The 18,817-nt window shown below is 36.0% G+C and overlaps 2 protein-coding genes across 2 annotated transcripts; both read right to left on the bottom strand.

The window, feature by feature from the left end:
• Positions 1-397: 397 nt before the first annotated feature.
• On the bottom strand, positions 398-7,867 carry LOC132059352 (protein BOLA2). The gene is made up of 3 exons (XM_059451940.1): positions 7,723-7,867; positions 908-930; positions 398-805 (listed from the first exon to the last, which is right to left on the bottom strand). The coding sequence occupies exons 1-3, from the start codon at positions 7,783-7,785 to the stop codon at positions 610-612; spliced, it is 282 nt and encodes a 93-aa protein (XP_059307923.1). The 5' UTR covers positions 7,786-7,867; the 3' UTR covers positions 398-609.
• Positions 7,868-10,821: 2,954 nt separating this feature from the next.
• LOC132059351 (sm-like protein LSM3A) lies at positions 10,822-15,912 on the bottom strand. Its single transcript, XM_059451939.1, has 3 exons — positions 15,787-15,912; positions 14,435-14,530; positions 10,822-11,238 (listed from the first exon to the last, which is right to left on the bottom strand). The coding sequence occupies exons 1-3, from the start codon at positions 15,901-15,903 to the stop codon at positions 11,158-11,160; spliced, it is 294 nt and encodes a 97-aa protein (XP_059307922.1). The 5' UTR covers positions 15,904-15,912; the 3' UTR covers positions 10,822-11,157.
• Positions 15,913-18,817: the final 2,905 nt, after the last annotated feature.

The raw sequence follows: 18,817 nt of genomic DNA, 5'->3' as shown, positions 1-18,817 counted from the left end.
CGGACAAAGGCACTGGATTTTTCATGCAAAAATAATCAAAACCTGTGACCATTAGGTTGATAGATCGATGCTCTATCAACTGAGCTATACACCAAATTAAGATGTACTAGTCAATAATAGTTGGTACAGAAAAGAGGACGACTCCCCTTCTCCTCATATGAAAGGAGTGTTGCTCTGTATGAGGCTCGTAAGCACTTCTTAATGGCTAAGCTCGCAAACTATAGGTAAACACATGAGCAGCTAAGTTCTGATCAGCTCATAACAAGCTGAATGAGCTCGTCCAAGCAAGAGCAGTCGATACACTGCTGTGAAAAAAAAGGTCATCCCCTCCAGGAATACGAACTCAGCATCCCAAACAGGGCTTATGCACAGCCCAAAATATCCATAACAAAAACCATCGATTGAATCCCAGAGCTATTGCATTATTCAATAGTTAAAAGTATCATAGAGTCTCAAATCCAGCAAGTTTAATCAAAACATGATAGAGGACAGTTTTCTTAACCTATAACAGTTACCCCCTCATCAGATAAGGGGAAGAGAGTATTAGCCATATGGTTTGAGACTTTGAGTTATCAAGCATATGGGCGAGAAAGATGATTATATCATGATTTAAGCAGCTGTTTGAGACTTTTCAGTTTCCTGCTGCTGTTTCCACTGCTCCGGAGTGACAGCTTTTGTAATAGAGAGAGCGTGGATTTCCTTCATCTCCTCGGCCAGTGCACCATTAACCATTCTGTGCCTCTCCAGCAATCTTTTGCCTTCAAATTGTTCTGACACGACGACAACCGAGAATTTCGCGCCACATCTAAAAACAAGAACAAGTCCAATGTAAGAAAAGCGATCCTGAAAGAATGGAACTTTAACAGCACTTCCACAGTTCTGAATACACTCCTGCATCTGAACTTACCCCCCAGACATATCAATCACTTCCTGCAAATGAAAAAAGGAAATCAAAAGAAATGCTTAGGGAATTTCACTAGGAAAACAGAATGGATAAATAAATAAATAAACTATGAAGGGTTTTCTGTGTTTGAAAGAAACAGTAGAACATGATATGTAATTTGAGATATCAGGAAACAATATTCTGAATTTCTTCATTCGAAGTGAATTCTTTTTTTTTTTTTTTGGAGAAGGTAACAGTATTCAAAGTGAATTCTTAGTCCATTACTGTATTCTTTCTAGATTCAAAGACTTAGTACTTTTGATTCTCAAATGATCACCTAGATGGTGCATGAAGTGATCAAAGAACAGAATTAATCAACACGTGCTTTTGATCTATGGAATTCTAAAAAGCTACCCCTTCTACATCCCACTCAGGGCTCCAACTTAAAAAAATTAAAAGGTTGTTTCTTGGTGAGTGGATTTCAGATACTTCTACTTTTTTAATAATTACTTTGTATTTATATATTCATTTATTTTTGCCAAGTGATTCTTTACGACAAAACTTTAAAATAAAGCACTAATGCTGGTGAACATTTTGTTCATGTGATGGCCTAGAAATGCATAAATTGGGTTAGAAGCATTTTTGCCTTCCAATGTGCGTAATTTAAGCCCACCTTAGATGTGTGTTTTTTATGAGTCCACGAACCTAGCCTTATCCCCCCCAAAAAAAAAGGTATGTGCATACCCATTCAAACCCAGGATTATCTTGCAGGATGTTCAGATTGGACAGCTTTTTTTTTTTTTTTTTTTTTGGATAAGATGGACAACTTTTAATAGTACATTAATCAACTGTATTTAATACGCATTCACTTCATTAGAAAATTTATTATTCCTGCTACTGGAGCAGAGGAAAGGAATGGAAAGAGATTAAGTTCAGCAGCAGATGTTGTAATCAGCTAATGGAAACGGAATAGAGAAGATTCACATCATGGCTGCTGAAGAATTTCTACAAAAAGGATTCACAAAAATAGGATCTTGACACGTGCAGAACGGATACAAAGAATTCGTATAGTGAACCCCAGCTAAATTGGTACTGAGGTGTAATTAGTTGATTTAGTGTACCAGGAAAAAGGCATAGAACTCCACATATCTTAACTTTCAAGAATAGGAAGTACAAGCAAGAGCATCAATATGTGAGCGCAAATGTGTAAATAAAATTATATAAGCAGATGATGAAAAGCAGTTGTGTTAGAGAAGGATAATAGACAAATAATTATAGCATGCCCAAGAACTGCTGAGGTGACAAAACAAATTTGTGGTTTATATATATATATCTTTTTAATCAGTCTTTGTGGATTTTGTATATCAGAGCTTATAAATTATTTATTCCATGTGAAGATCCTGTGCTCCAATTTACAGATGATCAGCATCTGTTGGTTATGAGGGACAAGATATCATCATCAAAGATACTTGCCTCATTAGCCTATATTCAGTGCTTATATATAATCATGTTCCCTGCACACTCATACAGTCAATCTCTCTTAAAATGACATAAATATAAGTTCTGTGCTTTCCTTCTCGTTATTCTTTTCCACTTAAGAAAGTGTAGTTAAATGCTTCAAAATGAGTAACGCTTGAAGCTTTTAACATGTCGCACCTTTTATGCTTAGAGATTGGCATACATTTAATTAGATACGGAAAGAAGATTTACATCCTACATGACAGATGTCTCACTTATTGACACAAAATATTAGGTAGTTCATATAAGAATTCCAGGATAAGAAAAACTCTCTCAAGTCCCTCAATGCTTTAAGTTTCTAACACCTAGCAATTGATGAAGCAGAAATCTTAGTATGGTGTCTCTCTTTTTTTTTTGATGACATGGGAACCCGCAGCCGCTACCCTTCGGGTGCGCACAGGGTAAACCCAGCTCCTGTGCAATAGCTCGCAAACCACACAGGAGAGGTAACCCGCACTAGGCAAGCCCCATGCGACGAGCTCGACCCAAAAGGCAAATCCCCTGCTGTCGTAGGCAGGGGGTTTCAAACCTGAGACCTCCATTATGAAAGCCCCATGCTCAACCAACTGAGCCACCCTTGCGGGTTAGTATGGTGTCTCTCTTATTGACGTAAATAATAGGTAGTTCATATATGTATTCCAGGAAAAGGGCAACCATCTCAGGTTCCTCAATGATTTAAAGGGGTCATTTGGTTTAGAAGCAAGTTATGCAGGGATAAGTAATGTATGACAGGCAATTTTGTAATGTAGGGCAAGGATTATAATACAAGGATTGTAGTGTAGGGATTATTTATTTATTGGATGTTTGATTTGCTATACTAAAAAAACTATTATTAAGTGCAAGTTTTAAAATATATTTTTTATTCTTGTGAGTTGTGACAAAATAATTATTGGTTACTACATGAAGGGTTGTTTTTGTTATCTAATAATTATACTCTGTGCATTCCTAATCCCCGCGTTCTTATTCCACATTTTATCCGAGATAAAATAATACACAGATTCCGCATGACTTATGAGCATATTAGTTAGGCGAGAAAAGTGGAACCAAACATTGTACTATTAAATATCCTAAGTTTTACGTGGAACAGAAGAGTGAAATCAAACATTGTATCAACAACGTTAGTTTTATGTGGAGATTGTTTTCTCCACTAGTCGCAACCAAATATCACATAAGTTTCTTCCACCTAGCCCTTGATGTACCTGAAATCTTAGTATGATGGTATATGCTCTTGCGATAAGGTCTTATTAAAGCACCTTTTAGTAAACACTCCAACAAGTTTAGCTCTTTTTTTAGAAAATCATTTCAATGTTAAATGTTCTAACCTTCCTCATCTCCAAGACTGGCAATTTGTGGCTAGTGATCTAAACCAGGAAAGCAAAAAGGTTCAAATTTACAATTGAAGTATTTGATTTGTCCTATATTTGCCCTCTATTTACTTTTCGGTCCATGAAACATCTGAACTGCTAATTTCGTCCCATATTTTCCCCTCCCTTTGATTATCTTATTTATCTGTAGTAGCTACTGCTCCTTTTTTCAGACTGCTTTATCATGGGTTTTTCGCTTTCGTTATTTTCATTTTCATACTGCTTTGAATTGCTTGTCCTTATTTGACATTTTTTGTCATGCTTTCTCTTCAGCCGAGGGTCTTTCAGAAGCAGCCTCTCTACGTTCCAAGGTAAGGGTAAGGTCTGCGTACACTTTACCCTCCCCAGACCCCACATTGTCGGATTTCACTGGGTATGTTGCATTTTCCCCTCCCTCTAACGGTTGTCCTGCTTGGCTCTATGATTTTCCACATAGGAGCCAAGGAGACAAACAAAAGATCCAAATTTACCCCTAACCTACCAAATTAGTTTATATTATTTTAACAGTGGTATCTGGCTAGCTTGCACGCACCTCGACTTTACCACCCGATACGTGCTACAAAGAAGCACCTCGACTGCCCAAATGGATGGTGGTATTCTAGTCATATCTGCTCCTGATGGACCCATGCCACAAACAAAGGAGTATATTCTGCTTGCACGCCAGGTAGGTGTACCATCACTTATGTGCTTCCTAAACAAGTGTGATGCTGTTGATGATCCAGAACTCCTGGAACTTGTGGAAATGGAACTCCGAGAGCTGCTTAGGTTGTACAAATTTCCTGGGGATGACATCCCTACGAGCACATGTACTGGAACCCTGTCCACCAAGGCTTGGTCCATTAGGATTTGAAGCTGAAACCTCATGATTTTCCACCCACCTCATTGACCACTAGACCTACCCCTGGGGTGCTCGAATTGGTTTATATATACCCTTTGCAATAATTTAAAATATGCCCATGAACAATTGGAAAGGTCCAAATATACCCTGAACAATTAGAGACAATTAGAGAAATCAAAATATAGCCCTACATGGCTAGACCAATTGGAGTGCAAGTTCCGTAAAGATAACGCATGAGGTTGACATGCAAGTGAGGCTTGGTACTTGGGCCATTCAAAAGAAAGGAAGTTTCAAGTATCTTGGGTCTATTATTCACGGAAATTGAGAGATTGACGATAATGTCACAAATAGTATTGGTGCAGGATGGATGAAATGGAGGCTCGCATCCGGAGTCTTGTGTGATAAGAAGGTGCCACCAAAACTTAAATGCAAGTTCTACAGAATGTTGGTTAGACCTACTCTGTTGTATGAGGGGAGTGTTGGTCAGTCAAGAACTCTCACGTTCAGAAGATGAAAGTTGCGGAGATGAGCATGCTGCGATGGATGTGTGGGCATACTAGGACAAGAAATGAAGATACTCGGGACAAGGTGGGAGTGGCCTTTGTGGAGGATAAGATGCGGGAAGCGAGATTGAGAAGGTTCGGGCATGTGCAGAGGAGATGCGCGGATGCCCCAGTACGAAGGTGTGAGAGGCTAGCTATGAATGGTTTTAGGAGAGGTAGAGGTAGGCTGAAGAAGTATTGAGGTGAGGTGATTAGATAGGACATGGTGCAGGTCCGACTTACCGAGGACATGACCATAAGAGGTTATGGAGGACACGACCTTAGGGGGTTATGGAGGACACGAATTAGGGTAGATGGTTAGTAGGTAGTTGAGCATTGTCATACTAGTAGTCGTAGTATTATTCTTGTAGTTTCTTGCCATTCGATTTTTGATACTTTTGTTGTTTCTTATACTGTGATTATTGTATTAATGTGTGGTAGTTACGACCCTTTTTTCCAGACATCTTTATCATGCTTTTATAGTATTTTGCCATGACTTTTTATGCTGCTTTGCTTGTTCTTGTCCCAAGGATCTACCGGAACGGCCTTTCTACGTCCCAAGGTAAGGGTAAGTCTGCGTACAACTCCCCAAACCCCACTTTGTGGGATTTCACTAGGTATATTGTTGTTGTTGTTGTTGTATGGCTAGACCAATTTTTTCACGGTGAGAAACTGTTAATGAAGGGGAATATTTTCAGACGAAAGATAACGGTGGGGGCTCCTTTGAGCCAAAAGGTAAACGGAGGAAAGACTTAAGAGGAATCGTTAACGTTAGGGTATATTTGGACCTTTTCCCATCAGGAAATGCTCTCCTAGACTCAGGGAACTTCACAGCACATGAACTATAGGCCTATAGCTCACTCACCTTCCCCTAACTTCAAACAAATGTACCATGGTATTTACCAAATAATCAAGTACAGAGCATATGAATTCATGGCTTTCTACCTTTCCAATGAACTTAGCAGTTGTTCGAAATTCACAAGATACCTAGTCGAACACATAGTTAAACAAATTTGTGAAGCAATGAGTAGAGACTGAAACACATAAATTGTGTTGGACTAACGTTTATAGTCCAACTCAGCTGCAAAACCAGAAGTGTGAAAATTGCAACTCTTCCTTGGTGCCTCTCGACTTTTCAGTTTGGTAGGGTCTCCATGGGGTTGAGATGTGGATAGTGTGGAGTGAGGGGTCTTAAATGACACATGCATCCCCCCTCACTTCCCATAGTCATTCTCCATGGGTGGCTCTGTCCTTTGGACATACTACTTATCTAACCTAAAAACAGACTCAGCTAAACAACCTCGGAATTGTTTTACATAATTCTATATTTTGAAAGCCAACTCCATGCCTAATACCTCACCTGACTCTAACACGCTTCCCATGCAACTTGTCATCTATGGTACTCTTATTTCCCAAGTTGACGAGCAATAGAGCTCTTAAAATATTTGCGCAATGCCAACTGATTGAAATTGGAACTTTTAAGACATACCAGTGAAGAGTACTAATATACAAGTTTGATGGATTTTGAGCCTAAAACGTCTTAGTCTCAACCTTCCACCTCAAACATCAAGCCAAGATTCATTGGCTATCATCAATTTCTAGAGCTTGGCATTACAATAAGCGTAATCCTACAAAATTTGGATTGCAAAGTGCCAATTGGAACATATATCAACTTCATAGTGCAAACCGCAGATTTAAAGTTAGCCAGGGCACTGCTTGATGATCAAATCAAACAGAACCAAACAATCCGAGAAACGGTCATTCTGGAAACTTTTGCTAACAAATAACGGTCCAACATTAACAGCTAAATACAGATGACAAAAACTTAATCAAAATTATTGTAGTAGTAGATGCTATAAATTAGAATCTAAAAGTTTTACCGTATTCTTGCATATTATACTTGAACATAACGCATCAAAATTCTGTATTTGGGCAGAATTCCCAAAACAAGGCAATATATTTATATCCTTATTTTCCTTTCACCATAGTAGTTGTAGTTTTGCTCATTTGTTTATTGCCATTTGATTTCTGCATTTGATTGCTGCTTATATTTGTTGGGCCGTTGTACTTTGATTACCTTATTTTTATCTTATTTATCTGTAGTAGTTAATGCTCCTTTCTTTCCGGACTGTTCTACCATGACTTTCTCACTTTTGTTATTCCTTGTTTTCATATTGTTTTCGGTATGCTTGGCCCTATCCGACCTTTTGTCTTGTTTTTTCTCTCTGAGCCGAGGTTTTCGGAAACAGCCGCCCTACTCTTTCAAGGTGGGGGTTAGGTCTCGTCACTCTACCCTCCCCAGACCCCACATGGTGGGATTATACTGGGCTTGTTGTTGCTGTTGTTGTAGTTCAAGTATCAGTCTAAAAATCAGTTAATAAGTTGAGTGGTAAATGCAAACAAGAAAACCCCCAATTGCAATTCACCACAAACTCTAGAACCAAAGTGCCTCTTTAGTAGAGAATTCCAATTAAAATTAATTAAAGGAACACACGCTTATAAAAGAATACATGAAGTTAAAAAGTAAAAAAAAGACACACACACACACACACGTGTACACAGAGAAAATAGATTTACCAGATGAGAAGCGTTCAACTTTGCAGTTAGTGAAGATTCAACTTGCTCCTTTGTCACCCCCATCAATATGATCTCTCTCTACACTTGCAACTTACCTCGTTTTTTCTTTTCTTTTCTTTCTGCCCTTCTTTGTGATTTTGTCTTACAGAGGGAACTAAGGTGAAATGACGAAAATAGTCTCTTTTTTTCGTTAGTTTTTTTTTTTTTTTTCACCATTTTTGTTAGGTTTACAATAGGTCCTTAAATATAACACCCTCCGCTGTTTGGCCAAACTTCTACAATCAGCTTATTTTGAAGAAAAAAAATTAAAAACAGTTTGTGTTTGGCCAATTCATTTAAAAAACACTTTTGAAAATCAATTAGTGGTTGGCTAGACTTTAAAAAATGTTTCTAAGTGTATTTTCGCTTTTAAAAAAATGCTTTTGAGCATAAGCTATATTTTTTAGCTTCTGATAAACAGCTTCTGCTACTCCCAAAAAGCACTTATTTTCTCTGAAAAGCTTGGTCAAACATCTTACTTTTTTTTAAATGAGCACTTTTGGGAAAAAATTAGCTTGGCCAAAGAGGTTATTAATTTGTTTGTCTTCATTACTATTTGGACAGTCAAAGGATATTTTTTTATCATAATTTTTCAAATGCTTTCTAAATATTTTGAATTATTAACTATTAGTATAACTTATAGAACTTTTTATGTAATTTCTAAAGATTTAAATTTTATTTCAAAAAATTTAAGATTCTATGTCTGAATTTATACCGAATATTAGTTAATTTGACCATCGCCGAATTATGCCAAAACCAATTGAAACGGATGAAGTATATTTTTAAGCAGTTTTAAGCCTTTAAAATTGTTACAAGTGAATTTTGTGTCTCCATAAAATTAACTAATTCATTTTTTTAAGACCCGTAAAAAACCTAACTAAAACACACACACACACACACGACAAAAAAAAAAAAAAAAAAAAAACTCGGTCAAATCTTAAAAATTGCGACACCAAACTAAAAATGAAAAAAATGTGAGTTCATTACTTCTTCTTTTTTTCACAATTTTTGTTAAATCTAATAATTAAACTTTGTTATATTTGTTCTTTTGGCAAGTCATTATTTACTCTAAAAGATGCTATACTTTTGTTCTTTTGGCAAGTCATTATTGCTAGATCATGAATAATAGAGTTCTGACTTTTATATTAATTTTCTTACTATAATTTCTATTTTTATGAAATTACACATTCATCAAGTCATAAATAGCATTATAAAAAGTCCATCCTTTAAAAAAATATTTAAAAAATAATAGTTAGAAGTTGTACTAGAAAATTATCTTTGATATACAAGGGGCGAGAGATGAGGAAATGAGATTTTTTGGCCTCGTACAATTTAAATAGAAAAAAATGACTTGTTCAGATCTCTTATATGTTATTTTTCAGATCTTTTATGTGTAAAAAAAATATGAAGATTTCTTGTAAAAGGATCATAAAATTTAAAAAAAAAAAATGTAAAGGGTCAAATAACTATTTCTCCCACGGGAGACTGGCAGGGCTGAAATGAATATGTTACAAAATCTATTCGTTTCTGTTAGAAGAGAAACTGATAATGCTGAATAAGAAACATAACCATTCCTTTTTCTATGTTAATCTTTTCTTTTAAGGAACACTGTTGCTAAGTATTGTTTTTCCTTTCCCTTTTTTTGGTTTGTTGCTAAAGAATTGAGAACCCAATTTTAGGGCCAGAAAATGTCCAATCGTCAAACTTCTGTCCACTGCCAATTAAATCCGCTTTACATTAGATTCTATATGGGTGGAAAAAAAAGTAAGGAAGGAAAAACGCATATATTCCGATAAATCCAATTCGAATAAAATGAATCATTCATTAGCAATGAAAAAAAGAGAACAAAATAAGAATTAATGGAGAGTGGAAACAACAGTAAATAAAATCCTTTTTTTTTTCCCCTTCAAAGTACTCATTTCTTATCAAATTTAGTCTTAACACACGCTCACAGAGATCTTTTTTTTTTTAATTAAAGCAACTACATATTCCAGTGTTAAATGTTCTTTTCCCAGTGATCTTGATCTTTTAGCACCGTATAACAAAAACAGACAAACACATAGAATAATCTGATCCTGATGAGGAAAATAGCTACTTTAGATGAGTGACAATTTTGTTCCATATCTACCAGACTACAAACTAATTTTTCTCATCTGATGAAGAAAACAGCTAGTTTAGGTGAGTGATTGAGACTAAATTGTGTTCCATATCTACCAGACTACAACTAATTTTTCTAATCTAATACTGATGTAGCTTAATGAAGGGGATGTAGCTCAGAATTCAGATATACAGCAATCGAACTGATAAAATTATAACCAAGAAAATTTGAAGGCTGGTAGTGGACGGTTTAAAAATTTGATGGACAATTGACCATCTCTCTACTCTTTTTAGCTACACTTTAACCACTAGATCAAGGGAAAATAGCACTCAAACAAACATATACACCGCACAAACGCCTTTTAACTTTGACCACATGAGCTTGCCCACCTTTGCAATTTCCAAGCCAAGATAGAATGAGAGTTGCCATTAGCATACGGTCAGTGTAAAATAGTTAACTTATGAAAGGTCCCCGTAATACAGAATGAATACTGCCCGTCTTCTGAAATCATTACTTGGCTTTGCAAAACCCATGGAGCTGACATTTGGCCTCGAAACAACTAATCATACGCCCAACAAATAAAGAGAGATCGTTCAAAAGCCAAGGACGGTAAATAGGAATTTGTTTTCCATGATAACGTTTTCTTGGTGGATACTATGGGAGTGAGGGTTCCGGGGGTGGGTGGGATGGTCAAGGGGTGGAGGGTTGCAAGCGTAGGATTGGTGACAAAAAGACGACAAACTTAAAATATCACTTATAAAACTTGTTTTCCCTAATTCCATTAGAAAAGTCATTTTCCTCTTTTTTAAAAGAACTGTTTTCCTAAAGAAGATGTTTCCAAAACATTTTGACCAACCAAGAAAAAATTGAAAACATTTTCCATAAAATATTTTACTCCACAGTCCATACCATACAGTCGTAGGACGGAGAATTTTCTCATTTTGAAGTTATACGCACAGAGGTAGCAGACTAACAGTATCCGATGATCAATTTGCATGCCAATTGACTTTTCATTTTACAGTTGTAACCTTAGATATGCAGTAAAAGATTCATGTGATCACTACGCAGTTCAAGACTCATCAGGCCCTAAACAATTACATAAACTTCTAAAGCTCAGGTTACAAATATCGAATACTAGAGAGATCACAAGCATTGCAAAATTAATAGTCTTTTGCTTCGAAAACCAAATGTGCTACACAGACCACCTTCCCCGACAATAGTCTATTGAGTCAACTGCAGCACCTTAAACCAAATATAGCGTGCTTGCAGATTTCGATACACGATTATGCCTCCCCTGATCAGGTAGTCCGAAGTGGAGGAGACACCAGTATTACACCATCTCCACGAACAAATAGGAATGGAATAGTCCGCCTCGTAGCCTAAAACACAATCAAGAGAACCATTGTCAGCTGATTTTGCAACCATTAATGTACAGAAAGCGGAAACTCATTCTTCCCCACCTAACATTAACATACATACACAACTCTTGCAAGAAGCAATCCAAAATAAACACATTCTACACAGGGGGTGGGATCCAAGATTTCAAGAAGATGGGTGCACTATCATGAATAGCAAATCCAGGATTTAAATTTGACGGTTTAAGGAAAAGCTGAAATGTACAAGGTCTTAAAAGTTTATCTGCCTCAAAATCTACTTCAAGCATGCAGGTCTAAAGTTAAAAATCGCGTAGAGTTTTCAAACTCTAACCCCAAGTCTGAATTTGAGCTTTGGCTTTTAAAGCTTCAGACCTTCGGGTATGGAGTAAGACTTTGACGATGTCGAACTTCATATCCAAAGGTCTCTAGAAGAAGAAGCAGGTTGAATCTAAGGATTGCCGAAACTGACTAAACTTTAAAATAGCGTTCCTAAACTAAATATATTTAAACAAGGTGCTACAAGCAGCCATCTAGTGTCATTTGCTATTGAGCCAATTACACTCTTGAAATTATAGGTTCAAATCTTTTTTAGAATTTTAGTAATTTATATATATATATATATATATATATATATATATATATATATATATATATATATATATATATATATATATATATCCGTATTAATAATGTTATGATTAGATGAACCCCGGTTCAATTTGTTTTTTACATTTTAATTTTTCACATATAGCCATACCTCCAGATTGAAAATGTTGCGATGAGTTTAACCAATTGACTATATGCGACATCCTCCATTGCTACTAGATTAATATAGATATTTGGCTTAATTATATGAAATTTCACCATTATAAAAGGAAAATAGAGATTTCAATATGTCGGACTCAGGGATATTGAAAGAATAAACCAAATAAATAAAGAAAGAAAGACAAAGAAAAGTAAATTAAAACACAAGATGGACGTGGGAATTGAATCCTCAACTTCAATCTAAATCATAGAGGTGCACCCAATGACCCCACAACCATTGGCAACATTGGACTCTTTGATTACACGCATATATATTTAAGCAGTTTTGAAGAGATATCATATTGCTATACATGGTCTAAGGAAGGGAGCACGGATGCACATGAACCGACACCCCTCCCTTTGCATACACCCTTGATTCTACTTCAAGTGTAATATTTAGGTTTTTGCTCATTCATTGCATATATAATCATTAGCCTAACAGAATGTGATGCTCTGCCTTTCACCGGAAATTAAATACATGTACGAAGATTATGTTCGTGTTAAGACAAAAAAGAGGTTACTGCCGCTTCAATTAGATAAAGTTAGAAATCACTACATCCCTCAATTATCATACACTGTAACTGCAGAACAATTAAACCTCATGGCATTGCTTGGTTCTGATGTTAAATAGTTCCTGGTGTTTGTGTTTTGTCTAAGAGTAGAAAGCTTCTCGGAACTTCAGAAGGAGAACACCTATTTTCTAAGAGCTAAAGTTCACTTCATCATATGAGCAGAGTCTACAATGGACTTGGCTCCTCTCTTGCCCATTACCAATACCAATCCCTGCTGCTCAAACTTGACCAAAGATTCCCCTCGACCTGCATTCTTATTTAGACTATTATCCAAGTTCAAGTAACATAGGAGGAACAACATTTCCATCTACCCATATAACTCATCAATTTACATTCAAGCCACAAAAAGAAAGCAATGGTTCGTAAAATGTCCTATTTTACCTGAGATAATGGGCTCCCCTCTCCACTTCTAAATTAGGTTTCTATTTCATTGGGTACAAAAAGAATAGAACCAGAGCATAAAAATTGGTAACTGCTACTCCCTCTTTCCCAATTTATTCATCCTTTCCTGATCAAAAGAAAATATATGACACCCTTTACTTTTTAGTCGGTCCCAAAAAGAATGACACATTTCTATATTTAGTAACAATTTAACTTTAAACTTCCCATTTTAATCTTAATGAGATGATTTATAGCCACAAATATCTACGGCTGGGTTTAGACCACAAATTTCAGAAGTCTTTCCCTCATTCTTAAACTTTGTGCCTAGCCAAACACCTTCACATACATTGGGACGCAAGGAGTATTTTTTTTTTCCAACCCTAAAGAGATTTTCAGCATTGCTTTTCCATTAAATAGATAGCCACTACTTAAACAATGTTTTTTACACTGGTGGTGCTTGAGGCCAACTTGGGCACACCTTGACTATTCCATTTGTGCCTAGTCAAACACCTTCACATACATTGGGACGCAAGGAGTTTTTTTTTTTTTTCCCAACCCTAAAGAGATTTTCAGCATTGCTTTTCCATTAAATAGATAGCCACTACTTAAACAATGTTTTTTACACTGGTGGTGCTTGAGGCCAACTTGGGCACACCTTGACTATTCCACTGGGTACTTGCTACCTCCTGCTAGCACAGGTACCAAATAACTCTGTCCATCAAATGCTCAGGTTTTCACCCACTTCATAAACCACTAGGCCACACTCCCTTGGGTGCTAAACAATGTTCTCTCTACACAGATACAACAGATTGTTCACTCTTTGATTTCTCTTTCTTAAGTACGCCTGCAGCATAATTTAAGAACCCTCTGACAACTCCCCGTTTAGGAAATACTACTTCATCTTTCAAGACCCAAACATCTCCTAGTGAAAGGTCCTTTTAGCAGCTTAAATTGCAAAAAGAAATTTTGTGATACCTCTTTTGCAGTAGACATTTTCAAGTACCGAAACAACCTAATAATCTTGTGTACACCTATCATCCACTAGTTTCCCTACTTATCCAGGGTTTGGTTGGGTTCAGACAAGCAAATATTCCTTAGTATGAAAGAAATGATTGAGCATCACCACTGAAAATAAACAAGGAAGAAATGAAACAGAATACAACGGAGACAAAAACATATCGCGGGGGGGATCAAGTGATCAACAACATTATCTGCTGAATAAGCTCCATTGGAAGTTGGGATAATTCTAAAGTCCTATTGATGTAGGATAGGTGGCAGTCAAAGCTAGCTTATTGTACAGAGTACTAGTAGTCCACTTAAACATATTACAACTGAGGGTCTGATGCTAATTGGAACTATGTATTACAATGACCAGAAAAGGAGAAAAGAAATATATCTCAATTTCAAACAAAAAAAGAGTAGGTAAAAGAAATTAAGCATACCCGAACTATCTCTTCATAGGTTTCATCATCAATCTCAACTGTGGTCACAATTTCTTCAACATCACCAAGAATCATATTAAGATGCTGATCATAAGCCTGGAAAGGAAACCACACGAGAGCTTAGTGTCACCTCACGAGATTTTTCTCCGTACAATTTTAAGGAATTGGAAAAAGTCAAAAGTAAAATACGATTCATGTACACTTGATATTCAAAGTGGATTTTTGGAACTTATGATGCCTGTGAAATTACCCAAGAATCAGAAGACAATAACAGATTCTAGTATCCCTAAAGCAGAGCAATAGCAAAATGAACCCCTAAAGACCATAACATAATTCAGTAATTTCCAGCCACATCATGTAATTGTTCTTCAGCGTTCTCTGGTAATGCAACAATTTGACGACAGTCTTATTCTCTTTTTTTTTTTTTCATAAGATAAGAACAACAGTCTTATTTTCCTTCTCAGGACTATGTGACCAGGCAAACAAATATTTGAAGAAACAGGCAAACAAAAAACAAAATCTCCACTGAACATACAGGTTTATTGTATGCAAGTAGTTTCATTGATGATGAAGAGTGGAGACAGGTCATTGTTTATTCCGATCTCAACATTATTTGTCTAATCTTTCGCGTCTAACCATCTCGAATGTTGACATTAGGGAAAGATGCGTTTACATATTTGGTGGTCTAGTGACTGATAGTCTAGTTCATACTTTGTCTGTTAGTTCCTTGTTTTCACAGATAAGGTCTCCTTTCTGCATCAACTTATTTCCTATTGTTCCTATTTTCAGACATTTTATTATTCAAGAGATACTAACAAATAAAAATACTCAAAAGCTTTTCGTTATCGACAAAATAGACATCAGAGTATCACGCTGCTTTCTTTATGCTATTTTCAGTTAATGTCAGCATTTAATCGCTCATGGCGAGGCATAATAGTTAGAAATCCAAATATCCCCATGTTTGTACTAGTTGCTTGAATAATGATAGCAGCAAATTAGTATCTTCTTTAAGAAAAATACGATAGCGAATTAATATCTTTATACACTCACTTTCCTATTTTCTTATCCATAACCTCATACTACCATATTCTTTAATATTTCTAAAGAATTTTTGGTGCTTGCATATTCTTTATGACTTGATGTAAACTGCTAGTACTTATTAAACAAACAAATAAACCTGAACATGAAAGAAAACAGAAAACACGAAAATATGATAAAACCCTAGAAAATATCCTATGTTACGAATTAAAAACTTAAAAAACTAGCAAATTGCATCAATATAAGACTCAATTCTACTATTAAAAAGATAAAGAGTAAACAACAGCAGTAAAAATTGGGGGTGTAAAAAGTACATGAAGTTTGCCACGTAGTTCTCTGTCGGAACGGAGTTTAACGTAGATTCTTTCGTCAAGACTGAGTCTAATGAGATCCAATGGCTCCTTCACTGTACTCTCTTCTTCACTTCCCATTTTCTCTCTTGTTGGAAATTCAAACGCGACTAGTTGATTGAATGAACCCCTAATTGATTGATTGTCTTATTAGAGGGAAGTGGGCAGGGTTAGGTTCGTGGGTCGTTGAGAGGCTAATGTCAAAGTTAATAAGAGTAAGCCCATATATAGGCCCATCGATGGAGAGTTATGACGTCGTTTGGCAGCCGCTCTTTTCATTATATTTTGCATCCAAATATATCCCTTTGTTATACTTTGGGTTCAAATATACCCCTCCTTCATTAAAATTCTCCAAGATGAATATAACATCTGACCTGGCGCTGACAACTCGGTGAGGTGGACACCACATGACATTCCACCTCATCACCCCAACCCATTTGGCCTTCTCTTCCCCTTCTTCTTCCATCACTATCATCTCCTCTCCCTTCAAAAATTTTGTCACCATTAGCACCACCATTTAATAAATAAAAACTGAATGCGAGTGATATTTTTAATCTATATAGATTCTGATAAGTGTATTGCACAAATTACAATCAATGAAACGAGAGTATTCGTGGGATAGAAGAGAAGTAGGAGTATACTTATTTGAAGAGATAGAAGAATCAATCAGTTTCATAAGCGAGAATTGGTCAATGGGTTTATCGCAGGCTACCTTTCGATTCATTTTATGCAATGGGAAATCGATTGAAGCTAAGATTATATAAGCACGGAAGGTGGATGAATATTGTGTAAAGGTCTTTAGTGATGATTTCATGGTTAAGCAAATTGCAAGCTTTCTGCTACTACTGTTTTGCTGCTATTGTTGCAGAAGAATAATATGGCTAACACTTGAACAAATTAGGAAGTCATTAGGCCATGAATGAGATTTGGAATCACTTGAACATAAGTGTTTATATATTAAGTGGTGGTGCTAATGGTGGCAAAGGTTGTGAAGGGGGAGGAAATGGTAGTGATGGAAGAAGGGAAGAGAGGGGTAATAGGTTGGGGTGGTGATGTGGCATGCCATGTGGTGTCCATCTCACCACCGTCAGCCGCTACATCTCATCTCATGCCCATCTTAACGGATGACATATATTTGAACTCAAAGTATAACAGAGGGGTATATTTGGACTCAAAGTATAACGGGGTATATTTAACCCTTTTCTAATAGTACAGGGGTATATTTGCCCCTTTTCCGTTTAATTTTTGCCTTCAAAATTGAACTTATGTTTGCATCATAATATCCACAAATTATGCCACGCTAATAAGTTCGATTTTGAAGGGTAAAAATTAAAGATAAACCCATTTGAAGGGCAAACATTAAAGACAAGTTCATTTGAAGGGTTTGTAGTGCAATTACTTCTTTGGTAGCGCGTTAGAGTTATGCATGTATTAGTAATACGTGGATTAGTTATGAGGCAATCTATGTATCATTTTATGCAGAAATTATTTATGCGGCGTTTAATTATTCATATATTAGTTATTCCTTCTTTTATCCTGCATAAAATAATACATAGATTTCGTCATAACTTATACATGTATTAGTTATGTTGGTTTCTAAATTGCAGATTAAACAACATATTAATTCTATACATGAATAAATATCTCCTAATCATCTACCACACGTGGTATTACTTATATAGGATTTAATATTTGCATAACTCACCTCTAAATCAGCTACCAAATGACCCCTTAGGATTCTGTTGCGATTTAATTTTTCTTTTCTTTATGTGGGGAGATGATCATATTTCTGTTTCAATTTATACATGCTCATACTTTGAATAACGTTGAAGTGTATAATAGGCAGAAGGTGTTAAAATAAAAACTGGTGATAATTCTTGAGGTCGTTTATGTATATGGCCAATACGATATCTAAAAGCATGCTTAATAATATAACATACTAAGTAATAATTAATTACTTCATGTATAGTAATATCTTCCACTATTGAAAATTATGTAAAATAAGCTTTCCACCTTATTTGTTTTTAATTACTTCATGTATAGTAATATCTTCCATCTATTGAAAATTATGAATATAGTTCAAATGTTCGTGAAGCTTTCCACCTTATTTGTTTTTATGAACTACTAAAAAGATTGTATGTTTACCTTAAATGATAGTTTAATATTGTTTACTTGTTGATTTCTCCAGAGTATGAATATCTCGCCGTCACATCTACGGATCCACACAAGATTTTTTAATAGTGACGCTTCTTTTGCCGACACAGTAAAATAATCACTCTAATTAAATAGCACGTTCAATATGTCTACAAGTGCTAATCATTTATTGCCATCTTATATGTGAAATTTGAAGGTCTATTTAAAGAGGTCGAAATTATCTAAGGATTCATCACTATAAACTTGAATGTGAACAAGATCAATGTAAAATAGATGAAGAAGAAGAGAGAATTATGTTCGTAGAGAGAGGAAGTCTTATTATTCCTCTTAACGGTCATATACACACGTTTCATATTTATAGGTGAATATCTAACTAACCACATTTAGTTAATGTTACACCTCGGAAAATTTTCCGTTGATGCACAGTGAATAGACTACCAAAGAGTATGGAGTATATGGTGTCTCGATAAGTAAGAAATAACATTTGACGACCTTAAGTAAGATTTCAAAAACATTCAATGTTAGACGAGAAAGGTTGCCAAGAGAAGGCAAGGCTTACGATAAGTATCGGAAAGAATTTATGAGTAACGAGTTAATGGTGACTTAAAGATAATTTGGAGAAGAGCTATAACATCCCTTAGATTGGTATTGAGGTGTTAGACAAGTGCCAAGAAGGTTCCATAAGGATTGGAGATCAAACGAGTCGACGAGAACAAGTTCGGATCATCGGACATTATACGGCCGGACATCGGCCGTATAAATTATACGGACCGTATGTCCACCGTAGGTTCAACCGTAATGGCATATCTCACCGGACCAAACATACGGTCCAGACATACGG

The sequence above is a fragment of the Lycium ferocissimum genome, chromosome 6 (genome assembly GCF_029784015.1).
Source record: "Lycium ferocissimum isolate CSIRO_LF1 chromosome 6, AGI_CSIRO_Lferr_CH_V1, whole genome shotgun sequence".
In the NCBI taxonomy this organism is placed as follows: Eukaryota; Viridiplantae; Streptophyta; class Magnoliopsida; order Solanales; family Solanaceae; genus Lycium; species Lycium ferocissimum.
Note: the sequence above shows the minus strand (reverse complement) of the source record. Positions and strands in the feature narration are given on the sequence as shown.